Source organism: Pseudomyrmex gracilis, unplaced genomic scaffold (assembly GCF_002006095.1).
Source record: "Pseudomyrmex gracilis isolate BER0280 unplaced genomic scaffold, ASM200609v1 scaffold_1, whole genome shotgun sequence".
Lineage (NCBI taxonomy): Eukaryota > Metazoa > Arthropoda > Insecta > Hymenoptera > Formicidae > Pseudomyrmex > Pseudomyrmex gracilis.
Genome location: NW_018020585.1, coordinates 1,567,578 through 1,595,238, shown reverse-complemented (window position 1 = coordinate 1,595,238; position 27,661 = coordinate 1,567,578). Strand labels below are relative to the sequence as shown.

General features: G+C 42.1%; 1 protein-coding gene across 11 annotated transcripts in view; it reads right to left on the bottom strand.

The window, feature by feature from the left end:
• Positions 1 to 27,661, bottom strand: part of LOC109851967 (tensin-1) — a 162,613-nt gene that overhangs the window by 21,074 nt on the left and 113,878 nt on the right. For 10 of the 11 annotated variants that reach the window (XM_020422621.1, XM_020422648.1, XM_020422714.1 and 7 more), the window contains 6 exons: positions 25,150 to 25,212; positions 18,766 to 18,987; positions 18,388 to 18,551; positions 17,706 to 17,855; positions 14,829 to 15,126; positions 13,417 to 13,654 (listed from right to left, as the gene is read on the bottom strand). In XM_020422621.1, coding sequence (XP_020278210.1) covers positions 13,417 to 13,654; positions 14,829 to 15,126; positions 17,706 to 17,855; positions 18,388 to 18,551; positions 18,766 to 18,987; positions 25,150 to 25,212 — 1,135 coding nt within the window. Of the gene's footprint in view, positions 1 to 13,416; positions 13,655 to 14,828; positions 15,127 to 17,705; positions 17,856 to 18,387; positions 18,552 to 18,765; positions 18,988 to 20,060; positions 20,230 to 25,149; positions 25,213 to 27,661 lie in introns of those variants that run through there. The other variant, XM_020422706.1, reaches the window with a different exon arrangement.

Below are 27,661 nucleotides of genomic sequence, written 5' to 3'. Positions count from 1 at the left end.
CAAACGGGCCAATATTGGGCTGTTATAAAATACAAAAATGGGACAATACTGGACCAATTGTCAATATCGAGTATCGGCTATAAAGGTTGAGCCATTGTTGGCCTAGTAGTATTACTGGAAGTCTGTCGGCAATTCCTACATGGGTACTTTCTCCTGAGAGGATGGCAAAAATCCTGTCGGATATATACAAGAAAAAAAAACAGCTGTAACTAATCACGAAGCATTATTACCATTTTTACGAACAAGTTTTACCGCGATAATGGCGCGATCGAGATCAGCGATCGTACTAATTTAAGATCGTCAAGCAGGAGATTTCCCCGAAGGACACCGGGTATAATCTCTTAAGGCTCCGCACGGGGAGTCTCATCTGAATTCAATCCACGTTGCCGTTATCTCGTCGACACATCGCGCCCGGTATAAATCATTTTTATTCGAGCGACTCTCGCTTATTACACTTAAACCCGGCCCGCGAGTTCCGTCAATGACGACGAATCTCACCACCTCGGGGCAAATGCAACGCATTTAACGCCCGCGCGGCAGGGCCGCATTTGGAAGTAACAGCAACTCGAGCAAGAGTTTGCACACGAGATTCATATCTTTTACGTGCTTCGAAACGCTTTTTTCAAAACGAGTTTCAGAGAACGTTTTTCTCTGACGAGCATTTTGTTCATTTGCAGTAACAATCTTCAATAGAAAGAACTGGCTATTACAATAATATAATTATGTAATAGCAGAAAATAATTAGATTTTTATACAATTTCACATATAAAATACAGCATATAAAATGGATTTAATGATATTAATTAATTGTGTACTGAATGCATCGGCGAAATTGACTTGTCTACATACGTTTCAGAGAAACGAATATTCCGTCGATGTGTATCTTGATCGAAAATTATTTACTGTCGCAATATGGCCTCTTTCAGAACGACGATAGAACTCGAATATGGAGAATAGGATCGTTGATGACACTGTATATGAGAATTTAACGGTATTGATAAAAGCGCGATGGAAGTGTGAAATGCACTAGCATATAATCGATAACCTGTTGTATGTTCGCTTTAATCGCAAACGATTTCATGTACGAGAGAAACGATTTATGATACTTTAAGAGCGTCACATCTTTGCGAGTATTATAATTGTTGGCACGACGGCACTTCTCGACGACATATTTTTGTCAAATAAGTTTCAAGGTTTTTTTTTTTTAAATCGCATTATGTGTGTGCATAATCGATAATATAGGTGCCACCCACATCGAGACCACCTCGGATTTTTTCGAAGAACGGATTTGGCCAGAAGGCACGGACTGATGATTTTCGGATTGATTTAATGAAGCAAGTTCTCATCGGCGCCGCGTCAAAGTTACGGCCCGGAGGAAAAACGCAACATTTTGCATCGCCGAATTGCGTGCTCCGGAACATTTACTCGAGACGTATCTGTGTGTGCGTACAAGATTGACGCATCGGTCGGATAAAAGTGAGACGGGCGGCCATTAACGGTCGACCCGATTAAATTATCGACGGCATCTCACGATCCAGACACGCAATGGCCAGCATAAAACATGATTATATTGCTTCTGAGACGGGCGTGCGCTAAAAATAGTCACGCGACAAAACTGCTAATATAGCGATATTACGCACGACGCGTAAGCCGCATCGTCGACGCGCTCGTAATAGCTCGTAGTTACGCGCTATAAATGAGACAATTAACTGTTTCTTAACGATTAATTAATTAAGCTCGAGGCTTTCTCGCGTGGCGGGGTAACCAGTCGGTTCGAAACTGCAGGTGGCGTCGTATCTCGAAAATACGAGTGTGGTTCTCCCGTTAATCACGCCCCGAGAGCGCGTGTATAAATTCATGCGCGGCGTAACGTGGCGCGGCTCGGAAAGCGCGCGTTTAAGCCGCAGCTGCAACTGCGCAACGCGCTGATCGCACGGCCGGATAGCGCCGTCGCCGTCGGCTGCACGAATATCGACCGGGGATTTATTGCGCCAAATGATACCGTCGACTAAGCTTTTCGTTCGGCCCTTATTGCAATTTCTCTCAACGTCGCGCTTTTTGCGCTTCGCGCCGCGTCGATGCGAGAAACGCGCGACGCGGCAAGGACGAAATCGGTCTCGCACGATTTATCGCCGTCATTCATTTACTCCGCGGCTATGTAACGGGTGATCAAAGTGTCCACGAAATGTACACACATACATATACGTATACATGCATACATATCAATGATTAAATTTGAATTTCATCACTTGACTTCGCGAGAAAATAAATTTTTGACAAAAGGTCAAAGGCAAAAATTATGCATTTCAGTTGTTTGCTTTAGACAATGTCAACTGTGTTCCATTGCAATAACAAAAAAATTAATATCGCGATGCTGAAAGAAAATTCGCCAAAGAAGAGTTTGCGTAAAATTTTTGTTTCGAAGTAGCGGAGAAAGAAAACACTCTCTCGAGTCGGATCCGAGGCTATTATTAAACGTACCATAAAATATTGTTTGACATTTTTTTTCTACTCCGATTTACAAGTTTAACGAGTTTTGTTCTGGAACAAACAATCTTTCAAACGAACGACAATAAATTTCACAAAGTTCCTAATATAAACGTCGGAGCAAACGATTGCGAGCTACGCAAATACGAGCCCGAGACCGCGATATCAATCAATTTAATGTTTATTGCAAATAATAGTTGCGCGATCTGAGACTGAAAACGATGCAGCAATATCGGCATCGTAATGCGACGTCGTAAAGAGTGCCACGAACTGATAAACTTTATCTCTATGACAGGGCGTTCCCGTGAAATATCTCAAAGGAACATCGCGGAAAGAAATAAGAAATGTCGTTTATCTTCGACGATAAACGACGCGTTGCAAATTTATCTTTGTCACCTTATACTTTATCGGAAAACGCAAATAATCATCAGTGAATGATATTTTTACAAGAGAGAAGAGAGAGAGAGAGAGAGAGAGAGACAATAACGTTGTGAAGAATTTTACAAATTAGTGAGAAAAATTTGTTTTGTGTAAATATTCGTCCCGCGCGTATTGTGTGTGTGCGTAACATTTAACCAATTAGATAATCTAGATTAGAACACTTTGCGAAACAGCGTCAGTTCACGCGTCTAACAGTGGAGCGCAGTTGCGTGCAGTTTGCGTGACAATCTGCAGTCGCAGATCGGGACAAACACGACGACGGGGACCGCTACAACTACTACTACTTCAATTTTTCACTCTTTCAACGTCGCTAGAGTGAATCGCGCGCGTGCGAACAGCGCGCATTCGCGCAACGATACCGCGCGCGGATCCGGATATGGTAATTAGATTCTCGCGCGGGAACGTCATCGCTTTAGCCGGTTCGCGTGCTCGCTTTCTCTCTTCCCTTCTCCCATCCGTCGCGCACAAATTTACAGTGAATCGCGGCTGTTAATCTATTTACTGTTTCTCCAGCTAGTACGTGATTTAATCGCGAAATTTCGGAACAGAAATCCCGCGCAGATGTAGTGCGTCGCGGGAAATTTAAGAACGTTATTTCGCGCACTCGACAGCTTTACAACGTCCAGTTAAGTTTCCGCCGCCGTGCTTAGTCGCGGATGTAAATTGAGACTTTCCTGGCGACTTACGCTCTGGAGTTTGCGCGGCTAATAAAAGTGCGAGAGAAATTCTAGAAGAAGATCCGTAAAACGTAACGTTATTAGCAACGGAAGATGGGAAGTCTCGATAGCAAAAGATTAACGGTGATTCCGGTAACGCGCAGAGTGTTATTTCCAACTCGGAAGTTATAAGCTCTATTCTTTGTATAAAAATATACAGAAAATTTCTCCAAGATTCTCTCGTCGTGGCATTGAAGAACATAATTTTAGAGGTGCGGCGGTCGATATTTACTTCGATTATTTTAAACCTTTAATTACAGCTCGCGTCTTTGTAAAGCGATTAAACAAACCGTCGTAATTAACCGAGCGACTGATCTGCATAACAAAGCAGAGCCGCCCACGTGCATTTTTCAATGCACACAAATATCAGTCGCATCTCGAAAATCGTTTCCATCGCATAAATTACTTCATCCCTTCTCGCCCTTCATTGGTTAAACGTCAAGACGGGAGGGACGGATTGCTCATACGCGCGAGGTAGTAAAATTTAACATCCTTCCAAAGAAAGGGTTTCTATTCATCGGCATAACGGGTTGTCATTATCTCCAGGTGGACGAACGAAGGGCGAGACGGCGGGAGAAGCTGAGTAAGAGGCACTCGATGCGAAAGAAAAAGAGGGAGAAAGAGAGAGGTACGAACGAATTACTCGTTTGACGGCCTTATAGAGATTCATGAGACGCCGATGGGAAATGAGATCCGGTTGGGGATGCACGCTCCCCGCAACTGATGACAAAAATGCGAGAGACGGGGGCGTGGTAGCCGTGAGGGAACTCAACAAAGAGAGAGAGAGAGAGAATGCGAGGATTCGCACGAACTTATGCGAGATCTGATTATAAAGTAAAACGCATTTTGCACATTTGCAAAATTAAATAAATCAAACATTAATTTTTTTTTTGGCTCGACAATAATTTTTAAAAAGCGCACGATCTCTTACAATTGTTTTAAACATGATGTCTAGATGTCTAACAGACATCGCGCGTTTGATATACTATCTCAGATATTATGTAACTTTGCAACATGATCGTATTATGATCGTAATCTTCGCGCGTAACCAGAGAGAATCTATCGATCATTATCATACCGAATCACCGATGCGTATCCAGTTTCAGCGGCATCAGGTGGTGAACAAGTCAAAAACGGCTAACAGCACACGAAACGAGGCTCTTCTAATGCGCGCCAGCCGCCGCGGTCGGAGAAGCCACCGATACTTCTTCAGCGATTTTTGCTCTCTCGAGACGCAACGAGAAGACAAACGCGCGTGGTTCCGTTCACCGGGAGCACAGAAACGGCACTGTGCGTTGCAAATGTACGTACGATAGTGATCACTACCACCACCACTACCGTCATTCGCATTAACCACCACCACCACTCGTTCTGTCCTCGTCGTCGTCATCATCATCGACTGCCAGGCCTGCGTCCTACGCAAGAAGTCGGCGATATGGAGTTTCGGACCCTGCCTTTTCTCGCGCGGCTCCATATAAACGCACGCACCGCAGCGATCACGTGCGTGCAGATATGCGCGCGAGTTTGCGGGCCCCAAAACGCGGGCAACTTGACTTTTTTTTGTACGCGGATCGCGCGCGCGCGCGCCCGCACACACAGGTACAGATCTTTCGCCGCCTTTCTTTGAAAGTCGGATACAAAAGCGCACATGCCTGTATTTAGAATGTGTGCCGTCCATATGTACGCGTGAGATCGTACATACGTTTGGCACGAAAATACGTTTCTTTCTGAAGCACCTTTGTGCAAGTAGGCCACGTACTTTCTCACACTTTATACGGCAGCTCTGTTACACTGCGTCAATTGTTGCAAGTAAACAGTTTATGTAAAATAAAAGAAAAACCTATTCAATAAAATAGATCATTGTGTAAAATCTAAACACATATACCTACTATTGAACCACATATTTCTGTCATTCATAACTTTCATTCTACACACACACACACAAATGTATACTCGAATGGACTAGGATTCATTCGATTCATGTATTCACTCACGCACGCGTTCCATTACGCATTAAATAACGTACTATATGACGCACGTGTCTCTTCGTGTTACGTGGGGAGTATCGTGCGCACGTATGTGCGTGTACCATGTCGATGGTACAGTCGAGCGTGCGTCGATTGCGTGCACGCGAAGGAGGGCCCCTCTATTTCGCTCGAACGACCTCCAGTCGTCCGGTCCTTCTACGGCAACTTCTCCGGCAAGCCGGCCGGCTGCTGCGGCTACGTCGCGCGTCTTTCTCGGCGCGGCCGATCGCACACGTCGATCCCGTGCGCGCACGCACGCCGCCGTTATTCGGCCGTGGACGAGTGGAAAACGGGGACCAAATTGACGACCGCTCGCGATTTATACCAACGGCGGCGGCGATCGATACCGAAATTAAAGACCGCGCTCGGAAAAGATAGGCAACGCGATATACGACCCGCGATCGCTTAAACGACTCGGCTCACTCCGGAGGAGATCATTAAAGATATACCACGTGCACGTCACGCGTGATAAAACTGTTCTCTTTCTCTCTTTTTCTCTCGTTGCGATAAAACTTTCAGAAACGAAGTAGCGAGTTCTGATTGTATCTTACAGACACGCACACGTTAACACCACAATCGACTTCTCTTTCCTTATCTTTTTTCATTTTTTTATTATAATTTTCCCGTGACGAAAAAAATTTCTCTCACGATTTTGCAATTGGCTATCGTACCGGGATGTTGACGTCGCGAAATGAACAGCTGGCAATTAACAGATTTATCGTCCGGCAATGCGCGTCGTAATATACGCGGAGGTAAGAATGTTGCGCAAGTTACTCTTCCTACTGCCGTCTGGCACGCGCGCGTAATGCGCTTCTTCTTTCAGACGCGCGTATGCACACGCACCGCGCAGCATTCACGATCGCCGCGTGTGTGTTTCCACCAGGTGCTCGTAACGAATGCTAATGCACGCTTAGCGCGCGCCAACGGTGAAGGGAAATTACAGCGGCGGGCGCGTCGTCAGGAAGCAATTAGGAATCCCGCGGATTTATGTTATACGTTGAATCGAAGTGATCGATATCGCTTGTAATATTACGATTACGTCGCGGTCGGACGTTCACGTCGGAAATTCGAGGTAAACTTATTTCCGTTTCGCTGCGCGATCTCATCGATGACCGCGCAATTTCGAAAATAACATAAGTGATTTATCGCACGAAATCTTGATGTACAAAATACATGTGCGTATTTGAATTTTTCAAATATTGTTGTTTACATTTGACAAATGTGACGTCTATTAAACATTTCTGGTTTTATCGCATTTCTCTGAAGATCGAGAAAACTTTTCACGTCGCGAGATCGAGAAGATCGCAAGCTTATTTTTCGAAGAAACGGAAGCTGCTGATCAGCGCTCATCTCAAAGAAACGTCAGTATACTGCGTACAACAGACACGCCGGGAACGTGTTCATCAAACAAGATTCGTGTGTGTGGAGCGCGATTCCACCCCAATCCCGTACGCTTCACGTTGGATATCTCACATCTCGGGGGCGCACGTCAAACATGACACTGCCGCTGATTGCGCGCGATGATAAACGGGACCGCGCGCGGATACGACATTTGCATCGGTGGATATGTACGCGTTAAACGAGAATAGGGCTCGACCTCGCGCGCTATCCAGTAGTGGTCTAATAATAACCTATTAGGCGCCGGGATCATAACGCGTGTAACACAGACCGCGCGCGCACGTTCGCGTAAGCGCGCGTGGGATGTGTTTAGGAATATAAATTGGTTCACCTGGTAGGCAACCATTATTACACGTCACTCCGCTTTGTCTAGCTACCGCGACTCACGTTATGCGCACAAACATACGCAGCATTGCATTGTCGTCCCGTAACGGACGAAAGCCTTGATAACCAGTAATTAAGTGCGCGATCGTTCAGATTGCTTGATATAAACTATGTTTGTTTCTGAGATACCGGCCTGTGTCAGCGTTGACACGTTGAAATAGCGAGAGATTTATCGACTTCAAAAAAATAATATGTCGTCGTCAAATGTATACACGTGAGAGATAAAATAGAGGAGATCGAAATGATGAAAGTTGATTGTTGATTGTTCATTTCGCATTTAATCCTTCGTGGACTTACTTCCAAAAATGTCTGATGGTTGGACTGATTATGGGTCGGTGAGACCTGGGAAAGTTAATATTATAAACAAATTGAACTGCACGTTTGCAGTACATATCGCTTCGAAGAGAAAGCAATAAATTGAAGCTTAGAAACTAGAGATTTTACGGTAGATTTTATTTTTACATGTGTTTTTCGAGCTGGTAATTTACGATAAGAGAAAGATCTACGGCGAGTTCTCTCTGTACGGCGAGTGAACCACGGCGGGTGAACCACGACGGGTAGCCGCAACCACCGCCGCATTCACCACCTTGTGCCTGTCCGAGTGTAACGCGACTATTTCTACTGTCGACGCGTAACGAGGATAGAACGAAAAGTTGGTCGACTATTGTGGCAAGCGGCGATGTATTCCTAGGCAACCAAATCTGGGACAAGGACGCGCGTGCGATTTGTGCGTGAGATGACGCGACGCGTCGCACGTCGACGCGACGCGTAAAAACACAAGAAGAAGAGATGACGGGCGCTTGCATCGCGCGCGAGTTGCTAAAAATATTCACTTAATTCGATATCACGATGTGTGCATACATATTACATCCAGCAGAAAGATATTGGTAATTGTTTTTTTCAAATCTTCAAACGCGCGTCAATTGTAATTGCTTCGTTAAAACGAGCAAGAAATGATGAAAGATCATGATTCTGCCATTGTAAACTTATATTTATCGCTTTGTTTGTCCCAAAGAGAGATTGTGTATCGTGATATATATACACTCTTACATGTACTCCAAATTTAGAGTAATGGTTGGTTCCGTTTCGCGCGACACCAGCGATGCCGGAAATCCCGATATTGACATCTGAGCAGAAAACGATTTCTCTTGGTTTACTATATGTCCGGCCGTAAAGGGCAAAAACACGGCACAATAGGCATCGAAGTGGCGAAATAAAACTGCCGGGAGATGCCTCTGTACGAAGGGAACCACACACACACACACACACACACGGAGGTCGGAGTAAACAATAGTGACGTAACAGTGGGAAGACGTATAACCGAACGACAAGACAATGGGCTCTTGTCTCTGTTCTCTCTGTCCGCACTCCTCCGCCTCTCGCTCATTCCTGTCGAGGGAATTTCTCCTCTTGTTTTAACCACACAATTTCTTTGGCAGCACCCAAACAAAAGACCCGACCGGACGAACGGGAAAAGAGAATCGACTCATTTTATAATTTTGCAAAAAGAAAATATTATGAGAACTAATGATGAGATAAAAAGTTCAGTGTAATCAAGAAAAGCTACGTTGGGAAGAAAGTAGGAAAACAGTGAAGGGTCATCGTTGATTTTTCTCTATTTCCGTTAAAACGTTGGTGGAGAAATTCCGTTGGCAAACGGAGATCGCGCTACTTGTGTCCGCCAAGTACCAACTATGGGGTGTTTTCTGAAAGATCAAACCCGGTCCACACTTTCCAGGAACTTTCTCGCGGTGTAGTCTCCGAAGGCGATTCTCGGAGCGAGAGTAGCCCGGTCAAGCCGGTTTGCCGATTTTGGATCAAAAGTTTCTATCCTACGCGGAGTGTCACCTTAACGGTAGAGACGGTGAGATTAAGGTCAATCTCCAATTGCGAGCATCACGAAACGCTAGACGCGACGGATGCACGTTTGTTGCACGAAGTCGCGATATAGCGATGGTAAAGATCGTTGAAAGGTGTGTTTTGAGAAATTTATTTGTGATAACGTATTGTATTTATAAACAATGATTTTAACTTATATTTTCTAAGTCGCAAAGTCGAATAAAACAAACCTTGTTTAAAAAACTTACTTTTACCGATATTTGTCGAGATTTTGATATTATATATATACATACATACATATACATATATATATATATATAATATAAAAATACGTAATATAAACTCAAAACTCACTCGAAATGTTCGCCACTTTGATGTTCACAATTCTATACGATTGCTTTAAAACAGTTGCGATCGCAATCAATCGCGCAATCAGAGATCATCGATACGAATGACAGGTGTATCGGACTCGGTAAATGGAGAACCACACGCGCTGTCACGAGAGAATCGAGACTAAACCTGAGTAAGGTTGCGAGTGTGGAAGCGCGCGCGAAATCTGTTAAGCTCCATCCCCATCCATGGCGTCTCAACTCCAAGAATAAACTCGCATGCTCCCCACCACCATGAAAATTATATTGTACGACTTTCCGTCCTTTTTCACGCGACGCAGCTTCCACGACTTTTGTTACATTTCCTAAACTACGTGATATGACGTATAACTAAAATGTATTTATTTCTTTCTTTCTTTCCTACATATATATTGTTTAAGCTCGGTTATCGTATTCAAATGTACACATACTTCGTAAATCTCTTCTTCTCCTTTCGGTATATTCAAACTTTCGGAAAAATGGCAAAGTTAAATTCACTTGAAGCGAACATAAACTTTTTCTCAACACATCACACAATTTTTCTTTTTCGAGTTAAATTTTAATTTTACTAAGTTTTTATCCTCCTATCCTCTCCTAATTTCTTTTCCCTTACACGGTGCAATTTCTTAAATAGACCATCTCGGGGGATTAAACACAGAGAGCCGTTTCGTATAAAATTACGCGGAAACATGAAGAGATTCATTACACTTCCGCCTCACTTCGCGCGTCACCGATCAAAGAAGCAGTTTGAAAAGTTTTTCGCGCTGGGCTCCCATAATTCAGCAGGTCGTTAAAGCGGATAGTCTCCGCGCGAGCACACGTTTAGAAAATTTATTTTCCGTCGTGTGAACGCAGCGTGGGCATCCGCGACGCTTCCGACAGTCGTCTCCGTCACGACGAGAGTTCGTTACACTCATCGATTTGCCGGCGGCGTAAAACGATGCTCTTCGTGCCGGTAAACGTTGTCTCGCGACGTGGAAATACGACTTGAGAGTCTTTGGTTGCCAGCCGGGAGGAAAATCTCGGCTCGCATTAAATTGTTAGACAAAGTAACGGCGCAAATCGAAGACTCGAGCACCAATTGATGCGGGCGCGCCCGTCGGCGACAAACCGTTTCGATACTTGACAGCATGAGTGGGACTGGAGTGATTTAAGCGTGATTTAGAACGTCTGAACTCAACGCGGGGACAATTAAGGAGGACGGCTTGGGAAATCGTATATTATCTCTCGAGAGATAATTTAGAAGCACAGCGTATGATTAAACTTCCATTGTAAATGTAGTTTGCGTAATTGTTCATTGATCCGAAACTAATCATTTACTTTGATCCGACAACGAGAATTTTATGGCACAAGTAAAATGAGATTTTTTTTAAAATGATATTTGCATATAAGAACTTTAAATTATCAAGTTTGTCGTATAGATTTTATATATATTTGATAAACGGTCCTTTTTCATAATTAATCGTAAACATTTCTCCGGTAGAAATAATAAACGATAGATAATGCGAGAGAAGTCCAAGATGTTGAATTATGCGAAAGCATCTCGATAATCGATCGCACCCTGACAACGACAGGGTACACGATCTCTTTCACTAGCGGAGCTAGCTCGGTTATCGAGAGGTAGAATTGATTCCAGTTTGGTCACACCCTTCAGAGCCCCGGTGAACAGGGGTGGGCATTTGGTAGATGGGTCGCCGACGGTATTGCGGTTAAACTACCGGCGTCCAATTGGCCCAACCCACCCACCGATCTATTCCCGGTCTCTTCCTTCGGTCGCAGGGTCGCACCGTTCACGGATCACCCTCTATCTTTCTTTCCGGCGGTCTCGTCCGGCGTCACTCTCTTCGTTCCAAACAGCGTCGATCTAGCATTACGCGCAATTTGGGTCACAGCTTTATTGGAACCCACCGACTGATCGCTAACGAAACGAATTGACTCCGGTTGCGTTGGTCGTTCGGCGTTGCCAACGCACGCTTTTGGAGGGAATCATGGCGGTGACGCAATCTCGATTAGAGCGGTACATCGAACAGAACAAATCGCTGCGTTAGACCTTTATTGTCCTTCACTAAGCGGGGATAACGATTTAACGAATGTGTACTTTCTCTTTTCGCGATACCAATATTTGCATAATTCTAACGGTACTCTTTTATTAGCGTTACTTATTTAATTGTTAAATAAATAGATTTAAGAAAATCAGAACAATTATACTTTTAATTCAATATATGTAAATATCACAATGCTCAGTAATTTTTTTTTAATTTCAATAAATTCTCTCATAAAACATGTCTTATAAAAATCGCAAACTTCAATATCTAAATATTTTTTACTCTTAATCTCATAAACAACTGCGTTGTTGTATATAATATCACAATATTCTCAATGTAAAGAGAGAAATGCTGAAACAAATTCTCTTCACACGAACATTTGTCAAGATAATTGATTCATGTTTCATCAATAAATCATGTCGTGGCGAAGAAAAATAAAACTGTAAATAGACAACGACAGGATAGAGAAACGGGTAGTGCTTGGCGTTTAATGTGATGGACCTTGCCCATCCGTCGGACCGACCTTTGATCTATTTCCAACCGTGGAAATCGCCCTCGTCGCGATAAACCGCCATTTTCCCTCCTCTTGGCCAAACGTATTTCCGGCAGCGTTAGTCAGCCGTTCTAAATGCACTATACCACCAACCGCCACGTCTAGCCAGCTCTCCTTCCTCCCATCGCTGCGAAACGTCGTCGTGGCCAAGTAGTATTTCTGACTAGCTCTCTCTCGCTGTCAGATCGAGGTTAATTGGGTGCCATTACGACGAAAATTAGTACGAATTAGTCGGCGACGATGAGCTCTCAGACACGGTCGCAGATTTCACGGTATCGATATGCTAAGCGATGAACAACTCTTATCGTTAACTTTATCAAAGAGAGAGAGAGAGAGAGACGTGCTTGTAAAATTTCACGTCGTAAACAAGAAATATCACACACAAATGAGTAGTGTGGCAATATATATGTTCATCTAAATATAGATTTATTTTGTTAATCTTTTTATTCAAACGCGCTTTGAGAGTAAAATATATAGTAATTGACTGTAGCATAAACGTCACTTTGCGTTATTTTACGTTCAAACGGCGTTTATGGAAGCGCACATATATATCGTATTGTCTAAATATTGCTGAACATTTGTATTCCGTTGACGTAACGTAACGCAGCATGACTGAATTAAGTTTTTAATACGCGTAATAATTCTCTAAGGTCGGTATGCGATATTAATACGTGAAAATTGATGTTATATGCGCGAGTAGCGAATTCACACACACACATCCATCGTTGTTACATGTCATATTAATACAAATAATTCGGTAAAAGCGATGTTTAAAACAAGAAATGTTTAACAAGCAATGTTTAAAACACGAGGCATAAAATATAAATCGCGTGTAATATCTGTAAATCGTATATGTACGTGAATCTATTCGTGAGAATTAATTTGAAGTAAGAATAGAAACGTTGTCATAATTTAAAACATTCCGCTGAGTAACTTAAAGCAGTAATCTGCTTACATTGTTTAAACTTTCTTTGTATTTTGTAAATTTTGTTTCTAGCATGTTATCTCTTTTTATATTTTATTTTCTCGTGACTTCTCGACAATCTGTTTTTGTTTTTTTTTTTGTTTTTTTTTTTTATAAAAATGGAAAGTTATTCTGTTTATGATAATAAATAAAGAGACAAAAAATATGTGAATATGTGAAAATTGTCTACTCACCGTCGTCGCTAATTTCGAGATTCGTGTAGCTGTCCCAGTGCAGAATGGGATCGTGATGCGCTGATGCATGCGGCACAGCAGGAGTCGGAGCCGGCACCGGACCGTCCTGACGTTTCGCGTCGGTGGCGAAGTAGAGTGTCACCACGCTGTCGGGCGGGCATCGAGGATCGTCGCAAGCAACGTCGAGTTCCGATCGTGGGAAGGACACGACGTTTTCTGTGATCACGCACGTGTGGAACTGCGGAAACAATATAACAGCCGATGCGAGAACAGTGCGTAATTAGTGACTTACGTAAACCAGCTGATTTGTCGCAATCTTTGTCTGATTTTTATTTAAAAAATCGTATTTACCTTGTACACGCGAGATAAGTAAGTACTTCCTCCCAATTATCTAAAGAATTTACGTTCAATTTATTTATAATGAAAATTTCTAGTGAAAAACGCTAAAAAAAAAAATTCAAAGTAAAAATTGATTGAAAAACATGCGCGCGATACTGACACAGCGTGTATACATGAATTATTGATATTGACACACGGCGAATAAATCACGGCAGGATGCGAATATGCAAATGCAAACGTTACAAACGGCTTGCGTAAACAATCATGACTCGATTTCCATCGAGTCAAACAAAATGTACAATATTTTTTTGTATAAATCTTGTCGCTTTAATCTTGTATCGAGATAAGACTTTAATATGTAACTTATCGTGTGATTAATGTTTTTCGCGTTTTTTTTTTTTTTTTGTTAGTTTTACATTACATACATGTACACTGATTTTTCTTCTGCGTTAAGAGAATAATGTTTATCTAGTTGTTAACCGACGCGCTGCAAGATGTTGTTTGCCTACTGGGCAAATAATCAAACGTTCGCCTTTTTTGTCTTAAACGCGTCAAATCTAGATCGCTTGTCCTTGTAACTATTTACGAGATATTTTGCATAAGTCATTATTTATGCCGCTGATTTTATGTCGTCATTTGCGTGCTAAAACGCGTACTCATTACAAATGCATCATTGCGATCATGTATTTATGTCCAACGAACGTAATAGACGTAAATGGACTTTTAACTATCATTACGTAATGTAAATTTCAATAATATCAACATAAGCATGTGCAGAAACAAATATAAAGTTGAACAATAAAATTATAAATATTATTATTAATTATTAATTTTGTATACGAGAAAAATCAATACTTCAGATTTTATAGTTTTATGTATAATATTGATATTTACTCAGCGCACGCGAAAGTTCGAAAGACGTCGCAAAGATATTTAAAAGATGGTTAAAATAATTTAAGATGCGTCTTTTGACGCATTTTTCAAGATATATTTCGGACTTTCGTTTGCTGTCTGGATATGCATCTAAAAAAATGTTTTATTTTAATAATTTATTTATTTCGCTATGTTCTTACCTGCAAGGAGAACATGACTTCTCGAGTCTGCTTCGAGTAGACCCTGTGATAGCACTTGACCAAGATGTCACCCCTCAGCCGAAGCCCGCCGAGATTAACCGTGAATTCGCGCGCATTCGTCACGGAGTACAAATCCGAAGTATAAACCGGTGTAAGTCCTTCGTACACTTTGAGGAAGGCTCGACAGCCAGTCGGCTCGAAGAGCGGCACGCCGAGGACTGTCAGATGAGTCAGGTACAATGGCGACTGGCTGATCCTCAGTGAGCCCGATAAAAGTCCGCTGAAGTACTCGATGTATCTAAAAATTCCACGTTGAGACCGATATTAAGCTCGTCACTCTCAAAAAAATAAAAAAAAACTGAAATAAACATTTCATCGATTGAAGCGAGATTTGAAAAAAGAAGTAACATCATAAATAATAGTTAAAAGCACGAGATGATGCTGTCACGGATAAGAAAGAAAAACCTCGTAAAAGGGAAAATCGAAGAAGCAAATTTTTCTTCCATTCGCGAGTGTACACGGGACGTGATAAATGACGGGTTTGGATGGTTCAGCCAATGGAAACCTTAAAGCCCACGAAGAAGTATACGTGTCGGACATGCGCGCAGAGATATATATTGTATATATATATATATGATACAAGTACGTACACAACCAACGTTTGACATCGTTGTAAAGAATATCTCTCGCAAGAGAGACAGATCGCTAATGGTTTCATGTGTTCGCGGCCACGCTAACGACATGCTAATGTCCGCGGAATTAATGGAGAAACTCCGGATAGGCAGGACCGGGGCGGGAAGAGTTTAAGGACCACGCGAAGAAGACGGTAAGAACGATATGCGAAAGAAAGAAAGAAGTTGAAGACGAGAACGAAGAAGAAGCGCTAAGGAAGTCGTCACGTAGTACGCGGGCACACCTCGGTCGCGGCTCATTACGGTCATTATGAATGCATACGGCGACGCGGATGACGAGAACGACGATAAGGACGACGATGACGTTAATGATACGGCAGCGGTTGGGGTCGATGGCGCGTGATACGCGCGATAAACTGCGCGGACGAGTCGCATTTGTTTTTCGCGAAAAGAAACCGGTTGAACGGATCCGCGAGCATAAATCTCGATGGAAGCGGTTGGGAATTGTGAAGAGGCGAAAGAAAGTTTGTTAAATCACCGAGATCAAAATCAGGAAACAATTAAACGCTAATTATTCATTTGCGTAATTAATTGCCCTCTGTTTTTTATTCCGCTCAACATTCATAAATATATTATGTTATTTAATATTATTATTATTATGTACACATGAATAAATTATTCAAATGACTGCGGCACGTCCAACTTTCGTCTCACGCGCGTGATTAAAATCGTCTTAATGAGGGTTTGTCGGTGTAGTTCGATAAAAATTAAAAAATAAAAAATACACTGTATTTTTTATTTTTGTTTGAGTCACAGAAAAATCACGATGCCCGTAAGTGCGAACGAGATTAAAGAGACAACCGCCTGCAAGCTTAACCGTGTGTCAGTACGATCATTATGAATGCGCACGCCGACATGGCGATGAAGTAAACGATAAGAACCGCCGATAATGATGATGAGAGCTCGCTATCTTTAGATCAACGGTTCGTAGTACCTATCGCGCGATAGAAACCGGCTGACATAAACATCTCTTCTCGCGAACAACAAGAACATCGGGCGGGCAATACGGCCGATCATCTTATTTTGTTAGTTCCATCTTGTGCGTCTCGCGATTATCTTATTCTCGCGGGTAAATGTTGCAATCACGGCGTGAACGAAGCGATTATAGAGTCGCAAACGTAAAAAATAAAATTTAAAAAAAGAAATAAAAACATCAACGACGCCGAGGAAAATTTCAAGGAATTTCTGAATAAAATTCCGGAATTCCATTATGGAGGAATGATCGGATGGGCATCAGCGTGATTAATGGTGGCAGGGAAGTACGAAAGATGGCGGAGAACGAGCAAGGATGATTGAAGATGATGACGACTAGATAATGAGAACTCGACATTTCAGGTCGATGGCGCGTAGAACGAATAACAAATAGGATGACGGCAATGACTACTCAAGGACATAAGGTGTCCTTAATAGGATCGCTGTGGTAATAAACGCGAGCCGGTTAGAAGACGCTTCTTCTTCTTCTTCTTCTTCTTCTTCTTCTTCTTTCTGATGTAAATTCAAGAAGAATAAATTGGTTCCGCAATAAACGTCGCACGCATCGACGACGCGGGTACGACCCTCTTTTGCGTGCGCAAATTCAGCTAAGCGCAGATTATTATATTTGTTGGTTAATTTACAATTACTAATTAACAGCAAATTTTGTCGTGAGATAAAAAGAAGTGCGAGATAAATTTGAGAAATTTCTTAACGCATTATCACGCACGAGCGACAAAGGCGTTAAAAAAAAAACATAATAATTGTTAATACATTTGCGTAAAATTAAAATCCAAAACGCGTGCATTTGACTACGCTTATGAAATATCAGATACAATCGAATCAACCGAATACCATGGAATATTATGTGAAATAAACGAATAGCTTTGCGAGATAAGACTTTCCGACGTGGTTAATTGCTAGCTGTTAAAATAAATTACACGAGTGATTGCGCGCGTAAAATGCAACACGCGTCGCGAGACTGCGAACTAAGGAAATAATAAACTTATGAACTCTTCGCGATATGCGCGCAGCGCGAGAGGCAATTGCGCGCTCGCAAATGACTTTACGATGCTGTCTGAATCATTGGCAAGAGTACGATAGAGTGAGCTTTAACGTCTCACGTCAACAGGTAGTAACATCGCACACGATTTGATTTCCCACTTTCTCTCTCTCTCTCTCTTTCTCTCTCTCTTTCTCTCTCTCTCATTACCTTCGATGCGACGGAACCTGCAGCGATCCAATCTTGTCGTCGAGGAACCTTCTCATGGCGAACCTGTCTAGTGCTTGATCGCGTCCCCCGCAGATGCTGCTGTAGTTCATGTAAGCGGACACTGCCACACCCAGCCGCTCCTTGCTGCCCCTGAAGAGAACGATAACGTTAACGTTCGTTGCGAACGTCATGGTTTGCGTTCTCAGCGCGAGAGAAGGCAAGATACGAAAAGATATTTTTCGCCGCCGGCTGATCGCGCTCTAATGACGTTATTATTCACGATGAATGGAAATGACTAACGGGAAATTATGGGGCCCGTAGTTCCAACAGGGCGGTGAACGTACATAACACGACGAAATTATGGCTTTTGTGGCCGCGCGGTCGTTCGAACACTGGCTGTTTTGCAAAAAAAAAAAAAAACTAGGTCGCCATTGTATATAAATGCGTACGTATAAAGATAGTACCGCGCTCGCGTAACTCTTGTGTCTTTTGAAAATGATTTCTTTCCGCCCAAACAATACAATTTTGTTCTTTTTCACGTGATGGATCAACATTGTTAAAAAGTACGACCGTAAATCTCTTATTAATTATAATCTATAACTTCGTCTGAATATCTCGGTTTATGAATCAGAATAAACGTGAAAAAAAAAAATATGAAAATGTTAAATGTACAATTACTCACCTGGCGTGTAAAACAACAACGCGATTAGAAGCTCCATTGAGCCAGGAGTCCAGATCCTTGCAGAGGGCGCACAGTCTCTCCAAACTCGGCGCTAATCCCTGCGGCCAACCAGCTTCCCTCGTATTTGGCTCACCGGGTCGACCGGGCGACGACAAATTAAAGATCTGAAAGTTTCGAGGTCAAAGTAGATAAAAGCAGATAATACAGGAGGTATAATTTGTCGCGAAAACTGTTTGACGGTGTCAAAACATTCATTTTTGTATCTTTCTCAAATATCTATTCTAAAATTTTTAAAACGTCAATTATTTAAACGTTAATTGTCGCACTCTACATGCTTAATCATATATTCGTCTCTGCGAGAATTACTTAATTTCTCACCATGTAATTATCGGCGTGTTTTCCGCGCAGTAAGGACGTGGCATGTTCGAGGACACCCTGCGCATCCTCTCTGTACCAGAGGGCGATGATCCTTTCGGTGACGTAACAGAGCTCCATCACTTCCGTTACGCGACCTCCGCCCTTTCCCGATCCCGTCATCGTCGAATCCGCGCCGACGCCCGGCGTTCTCGCAGGCGTTGACGCCAACGCTGACGTCTGCACCTGCAATTCGATGATTCATTCAAAAATATATCTATATATATTAGCAAACCAAACAATTGGTTGACGCTCCATTTCGCGATTATGATCATCATAAGCGATTACGACGACAGAAACGTATGAGACAAATAGTGCAAAATCTAGAATGACAGAATTATAGTTTCTGTAGATAAAGAAATTTAAATTGCAACGTCAGAATTATTGTATAAATTTTCAAGACAATCCGGTGAGAGAGAAGAATTTCTTATCTTTCTAAGTTTCCTCTCTTTTCTCTCCCCTCTCCGTATTTCCATCGACGGAATATAAACCGAGATTTACTCCTGGCGATGAAACTGTGTCATCATCCCGTAGCGAATAAAATTCGTCTGAATTCGTTTCGGCGAGGAAAATCCTTTCGCGAGTGGCTCCGTTTCACTCGATTCTCTATCCGAAAACCTTTCCGCGAGATTTGTCTCTGACTGCCGCAAAACTTAGTTTTTTTTTTCCCCGTGCAAAACAATGTCGGCGTCGGACAATCAAATTTTCTCCGTGAAAAACTCATTTCTTCCGCAGTTCCCGCCTATAAAATCACTTTGTTCTTCATCGTTTTCTCGCGGCACACAGAGCGAGCTCATTCGCGCGCGATATTCGTGTACAATTTCAATAAATTCAAATGTACAATCTGACGCTCGTGAATTTACACAAAAAGCACCGAAACACACGCAGAAACATATTCCCTTGATAAATATTTAAAGAACGCGTTATGTAAAAATTAAAAAAAAAATTTTTTTTTCAAAGAAGGTAAATACAAAAGGGCTGTGTAAAGATGATACAAAAATCTAATAACAAGAGGATCAATTTGTAATTGAAGTATCCTTGCTGCGAACGAAACAATTTCTGGAACGATCTACATATGTGTGTTATATCCACATCCAATTCGCTTCCATTTCAATCATACCGCACGCAATCACTCCATATGTAACTCGGCATGCGCTGAAATAATTGATAAGTCCGAGAGAGGCTGTTACATAACACGGACGATAAATTAGTAGCGGCGTTCTCCGATTCTCATAATGTTAAATTAATTTTCCATTCACCTTGGAGTACTTCGGCGCGTAGACGATTCTGACGACGATGGTTTTCGACATGGTGGTGTTGTCCTCAGCGGAGGAACGCGTCACGCGAAATATAGATCGGCATGTAATCCCGACGTCTTAACGGGATACACACTGTGCGCGTTCATCCCATCGACAAAAGGATGCGGAGATACGCGCCGGAGTATAACGCGATGTGCCGTGTTACGCGCCGCGGAACGATACACTGCCGGGTATTGTGTTTCGTCTGTTTCAGCCTGGAGATACGCAAGAATATCCAGTGGCCGGTCGGCGGTTTTGTCAGATAATCGCGCCGCCTTCTGTCATGTTTGTCTGACGTGTGCCAGCTCGCGCGCTCCCAGGGCCGGTTCGCCGTCGTCGTCACTTTTACGCAATTCGTTTATTTGCGTGTCGTGATCGAAGTTGCTTTACATGCACTATGGCAATCGGAGATTTCTTTATCGAATAGAATATCGTGTATTTAAATAACTACGAAAATAGTAATTAACGACGACTCTTTTCGTTTTTTAAAAAAAATTTACTGCGCTATGATAACCTACATGTAGTACATTTACATTTCATCAGCTTGAAATCGCAATATTTATTATAAAAATCTTCCGCGTTATACATTACATAATGTTCATTTTATGTCGTGAAAAATTGCGCTAATAAAACACGCAATATTTTACACTTGATGACAACTCTTCTCCTCGTCTCTCTTTTCTTTGCGAATAAAAACACCGCGGCATATCTTTAGACGTAATTTCTTCTATTTCTTCTCTCTCGGTAAATTATCCAAGAGAAAGAAAAAGCGCATAAGTTTTATCACGAACTTCTTGATTATGCTTTTAACGCGCGCGTTTCTTGTCTCAACGCATTAACGCGGCCCTGGTTGAACGGAGAGAAGTGCGCGTGGACGACGTTCGTGCGTGATGTAACGAATTCGCGCGTATAGCGTGACTTCGTTTCCCACCGAATAGTCACGCTAGTCGCGAATCGAGCCGCGATCTGTATGCTCGTCTCAATATACGGATGACCACAGGACTCGAGACGCCCGCGGAATGATTTGTCGCGCGCGCGAGAACGTGCGAAAATTACACGGAGCACTCACAGGCGCGCAAACGAGCCGGATGTGTACCTCGTGTTTTTGCGCACGTTTCTTCCCCGCCTCGGGGCGGCAGCATCCGTGTACCTCGTTGTAGTAGGTAGGTTGGCCGAGGGTCATTTGTAGGGTCCCAACCAGTCGGGACGTACTATCGCCGCCGAGATACCTCGTTATTGATGGTGCTTGTTAAAATTATTCGCGTGATTTATGCCGCGCCGCGATCGCGCACCGTGTTTGCGTTATCTGCCTTTGAAAGCGCGTCGTTCTTCCCTCTCGCGGGAAAATTTTATCCGAATTGTAGATAATTCGCTGTTCAACAGACGTAATGCAATCCCGACAAGTTGGCTTCTCCTGTGTGTATCAACGTGCGCGTAATTTCCGCTACTATCGTACTCAGCGATTCTCCGTCCCGGCTCTTTGAAACGCTTTGAAGACCCGAGCCTGTCTGCCTTTGTACACCGTCGGACCGGCGGTGTTGTAATTACGGCTCAGCAGAATCAAGACGCGTGTGACATACTTATGCATACGTCGCTTGTGACTCTGTTACCTTTATAAGTCCCGCGATATATTTGCGCGTCCGTGTGTGTGGGTGTGTGTTCACGGAAATCAAAGTATGCATTGCAATAAACGAAGAACGTAGAAAGAAATAAAAGAGTAAAAAAAAAAAAAAAAAAAAATGCGCAGAAAGAAGTTATTTGTATTCGAAACGCAGCTGAAAAGGTGAAGGTGGACGCAACACACAGAAAAGAAAAGAAAACGAATCCATCGGACCTCGCTCACGTACAAGTCCCAGAAATATACTGGGCGAGAGTAACAATGAACGAGCGTCACGGAAAGAGGAAAAAAAAAAGATTAAAATGACCCAGGCGAGAGAACAAGAGCCGAGAGACGGGCACCTCTAAAAATACTTGGCTTTATGGGATCATAACGCCGCGAGTTCGTTTTCTCGCGGAACCATACAGTCAGGTCTACATACACCCACCCGCTCATAAATCCCTTCGGCCGTTCAGGCTCACGTGTGAAATTGCTATTACGTGGCGCGGTCCTACCGCAGCTGTCGCTGCGCGAAAACCGCCCCAAGTCCTCCTTCTCGCCGGAATCGCGGACGAGGCTACCTTTCTCGCGGTTTCGTTTAGCTTGGAAATCGCGAAACGAGAATATTGCCTGTCGACGTAAACAAGTCGTAATGTGTCGCTGGAAATTAAAATTTCGTTTGACAGACGGATGGATGATTAAAATCGAGAAACTCGACGATTATACGTCGGAATTCGAAATTGTCAGAGAGATGGATTGCCACGAAAATGAAACATGAGACATCGTGACAGTGACAAGTGTAAAAGGTTTAATTTTAATTGCGGAGAACCTTCAGAGGGTTAAAGTTTATTAAATTACATGTACGCATAAATATGTATATAAATAAAATTGTGTATATTATAAATTTAAGATTGAAAATACGAAGACAACTGGAAGATGAAAGTAAACGAACGACATGCATATCCAAAAACCAGAAATTGTGACTGTATCGTATTTCCTATTAACTCTGTGCAATTATGGGAACCAAGAAGTCGATGTACGCGCGGCGAACCGCTAATGTCAATTACCGTTAATCCATCTAATTGCTCGAAGTTAATTGCTAATTTGAAGTAGAGCTCAAACGCGAGCGAGTGAGCTTAATTCTTCATCGATTATGTTTCAAAGTTGATAATGGCGACGTGGTTGGATTAAATATTTCGTTCTCTTTTTGTTTGATTAAACTCGAACATTTTTTTGAAACTGTTGCTACGCGTCATAAAAAAATTGCGGCAATTGAATGACAATTTGAAAAAAAAAAAAAAATCAACTTTAAAGAAGAAAAATAATTTTGTCAATAAAAAATGACACCTCAGATTGCACGCTAATGAATCCGGTAGAAAATATATTATCAGGTTTAGAAAATATATCATCAGTGTCGGTTTTGTGTATGTAATGAGCTTCTTGTACGGCGGGTGAAACTGCGCAACACGCGAACAACGCCAATGGAAATTTTCAATGTCGCGGGAAATAAGAACGAACGTGATAACAGACATGCGCAACAGTTTTTTTTACTGCGAGCTAATTGCCATTCCGTGTAATTATCATCACCGCCCGCGACGCGTCTCACCTTCACCATTCTTTTCGCGATGTAATCACGAATAATATCTTCCGGAGCGGATCCACGCAATTAATTAACATTATTAAAGAAAAATACGAATTTAACCTTGACAATTTTTCCTGTTCCGTCGCTTTAAGGTTTCGTCGAGAGATAAATGTGTAAATGTGTGTATTTTATAATATTGACACACACAAACTGTTTCCCTGTCCTCACTATTCAACACATCACACGCGTTTATAAATAATCGAATCGTATAAAAAAATTACACATTTGTTTTAACAATTATCATTGTTACTTATTTTGATGTCACATTATTTTACGCAGTGTCTCATCGTAGAAGCGCGCAACCTTCTCCGCATTTCGCGCAAAAATAACTGATCGCGAACGACACATCGTCGTCGTTTTTTCTGTATATATTTCCACAATAATAGCGATGGTTCGTGCGCGAATGAGCTAAGGTTTCGTGAATACATTACCGATTCGACGTCAACATTCACACAGGTTATCGGAACGAATATTGTGGTTGATATTTATTTATCTTGCGACATGTTTATCTTATTGTCATGCTAGTGAATATTATTTCCAACGACATTGTCGTTTAACGCAGAAAAGCGTCGTCTGAACAAACAAAATTCTAGAGAAATATATTATTCGTTTCGTTACACATTTGAAACAAATAAAAAAACAAGAGTACAAGTTTTCTTGTAAAAAAAAATTGTCTTACGCTTATTAATATATTCTCGCATAATCTTCGAATAAAATACGAAAAAACGTCATTTCTAAAAAAAAAAAAAAAAAGATCTTTCGTCCACGCGGCGGATAAATATTCCCGGATACTACTGTCATGTAAATTGATTTACAGAATCGATTCGCTTCTCGTGACGGGCAGTAAATAATCCGAGAAAATAGCGGCCGGTTGAAATAACTAGTGGACGAGTATAATTAGCGTGCTAATTGCCAGTCGGATATTAGTATTCTCTCTCTGTCGCGCGCGCTAATAGAAAGTTATATCGTCGACGTTGTAAATAGCGGTTTGTGTAACGCCTGTCTCATTTTGATCCGCGCAATTATGGTTATCGCGGATTTCGAACCGCCGAGAGTCGCTTTATAATGTGATTTTACGGATTAAATCGCTGACGCAATTAAATCTCGCATCGCTTATTTACAGAAATTTGCATTCCTCGTGTACGATACGAGATCCGAAATTGCGAGCGGCGAGAAAACACAGCGATATAACATGTATAGCGGTAATTCTATTTTAATGTCGCGCGCGCGCGCGTAACGAGCTGTCGAGGCGAAACTTCCGTTGTGTCAAAAAAGATAGCATAAAGAGACGTCATTTCCATTTGAATGCGGAAGGAAAGCACACCTGAGGGGGAGTTCAGCGTTTCGAAAAGGTCGTACACGTGTCCTCTGGTTTTTGCACGTTTCGAAAGCCCGCGGCGACGACGGCGTTCGAGAATCGAACAGACGGTGGTTGAGAGTCAGAAATAATTTCGTACAAATCATTTCGCGGCGAAATGTTATCCGACACGACAAGCAATTTCAAACGAGAACGCAAAAGTCACGCGTTCCGAATGCAAACGTAGCCTCGCCTCTGTGCGTCCTTGCAAGGAATAAATGAAGGTATAATCGATATAAAGAACCGGCTGTTCGCGCATGTGTGTGTGTATGCGTGTACGTCTCTCTCTCTCTTTCTCTCTTGCTCTGGTTATATTAAATATTTAAAGAGATAATCAGCGATGAGAAGAGAGTTCCTCACGAATGTTGATAAATTATGTAAAGAACGTAAAATATATTTAGGTCGTCTACCAGAAGCCTGAAGTACGTAATTAACAATTATATAAAGTCCTTACCTGCTGTTTGCCTCTTGTGATGTTGTTAACGCTTTTCGGTTGCGTTTCGTAGCCGCCATTGTGCTGTAATAAAAAAGTAAACAAAACAGTTAATCAACACGCTTGCGTGATGAATAATGTGCAAAAATAAATTACACACTACCAGTTTTGCATAATCACATCGAGACCAAAAAATAAACATCGTCATTCTCGTTTTATATGCAAAAACAATGTAATCAGATTTTATAAAATAATATCCGTGAAAAAATGTTGTTTTAATCTTTCTACTCTGTCATAAAACAGCAAACAGATAATAACTCTGTTTTATTAACTTTCTATTCTCAGGATATACCTAACTCTCATTATAGGCGTTGTCAAAGAAGGAAGCGACGTTATTGTTCATTGTTTCGAAATTAATAATACAGCGTATAAGTTATTTTCTATTGTCGCTTCGACAAAAAAATTATGCAACGACAGGTGCCGCAATAACAGTTGTATTCAATATGTTTCTAAAAAAAAAAAAAAATTCCGGTTACATCATCAGCTGAGATTCAAACCTGCCGAAGTCTATTGACCGTGTCTTGTCTATTGAGTAGGTCGTGCTGCGATGCACACGCGACGTCGCAATTATAGGAGAAAAATACACGAGTCTTTACTCTGGTGAAAAAATATCTTATCTTTTTCTGTGTTCCAAAAAAAAAAAAAAGAAATAAAATCAAGAGTTTATTATTCGGTGAAAAACAAAGAATTGTGCCTGTTGTTTCTGAATAAGCACCGAAATCTAAAATTTACAAATAAGATTAAAATAATAAAATTATACTATGTGTGTGTGTATGCAAATTACTGCGGATCGCACGCGCAAGAAGTCAAGCTTATGTTGCTGCGCGCACACACACACAAACACACACCTCGCTTTCTATATGGAGGGCAGTGTGCCAGACAGTAAACGCGATGCGGTGCAGAAGCGTCTCCGTTTCCTCCCGCAGTGGCGTTTCGGCGTCGTAGAGATTGTTGTTCGTAGTATCTTGGCGGGTGTCGCCGCAACGGCAGCAATTCGCCCGCAGCCAGACGCGCGAGAGCGAGCTGCTGTTCGAGCTCGTCATCATCGGTGCGCAAGACCGGTGCTTGGGTCTTTATGCAACTTGCGATTTCCATATATTCACCATTAGGCAAATTACGTCAGCGTTAAATCAAGTTAATTCGCTTCTATACAACGACGATAACGCAAATGACACGTCGTATCGACGTAGGAATCATCGTCTTTAGTTTCTCTCAAGTATAACTTTCACTTGTCTTCGTCAAGACAATCCTCTCGAAAGATTAAGATGTCTGTTCTCGAATGGAACGTTAATCGACGTTCAGTCGGGGAAAAAAAAAATCTCAAATCGTTTTCCACGAACGTATATTCCACAATATTTATAAAAACGTTCGTAAAAAGAAGTCTCAATAAGATCCGGCACGACCGGTTCGAGTGTTTATTATTCCAGAAGGCCGTCTCTCTCGTATAAATTTCTAATCTTAATTATCGTCGGCAACGCGGGATTCTGGATATCCGAAGCCACCACGTGTGCGCGCCATAGTCGCTTTGCCGCGCCGGGCACCGCCTCGTCGTCTTCCTTTCTTTTTTCTCGCGTTTGCGAAAAACTGCTCGCGCTTGATCAACCGCGCGTTTTCCCGACGCGGATCATCAATATCCTCGCACGTTCCCGAGTCAAGTAACGTATAAATGCATGTATATATATAGATATAGCGCGCAATGTATTTAACCTCCTTCTTGATCACGTAAATTAAAACACTTGACCTTTATTGCGCACTGGAATGAAAAGGAAGAAATTTTATCGTTATCGAACTTTTTTTTTACTACTTTTTGAGCATTTCGTACTTTGTACTACGTATGTATCTTGTGGCGTATATTTATATATCGGTGTATCTCTTCAGTTACCACAAATTATGCTTTCACATTCAGTGAGTTAATTAAGTTTTTTTGGAAAAAACTTTTTCGAGGTTTTTTTTGTTTTTTCTAATGTTATCACACGTGTACAATTTCGTAACAAGATATATAACATGTATATATATATTTTTTTTTATATATATTTTTATATTTAGAGATTTTTAAACATATGTATCTTTGTGTGTTATTTCTGCGGCGGTAATAACATAGAACACGAATTTTTGCACGTAAAAATTGCTTCAGCACTTTCTGTTTGCACTGCCATTTGTTTTCGTGACCACATTTGCATATTGCGTGTGTAGCACTTTTTTTTCTTTTTTTAACGACTTCTATCCCCCAGCATTTTTATCACGCGTTTCAATCTTCTGTCGGCTTGACATCTAAACAAATAGGAGATATCAAACACACTCGACACTACGTGTCGCAGATAACCTTCACGTACGCAACCACGCCGCATGATCAGCTCCCGCAGTTCCACCCTCCCGAGCGCCGATCAATTCACCTGTCGCGGCTCCGGCTTGCAGGTGTGCGCTCAAGGTCATCCGCGTTTCAAGGTACGCACCCTCTCTCGTGGTGGTCACG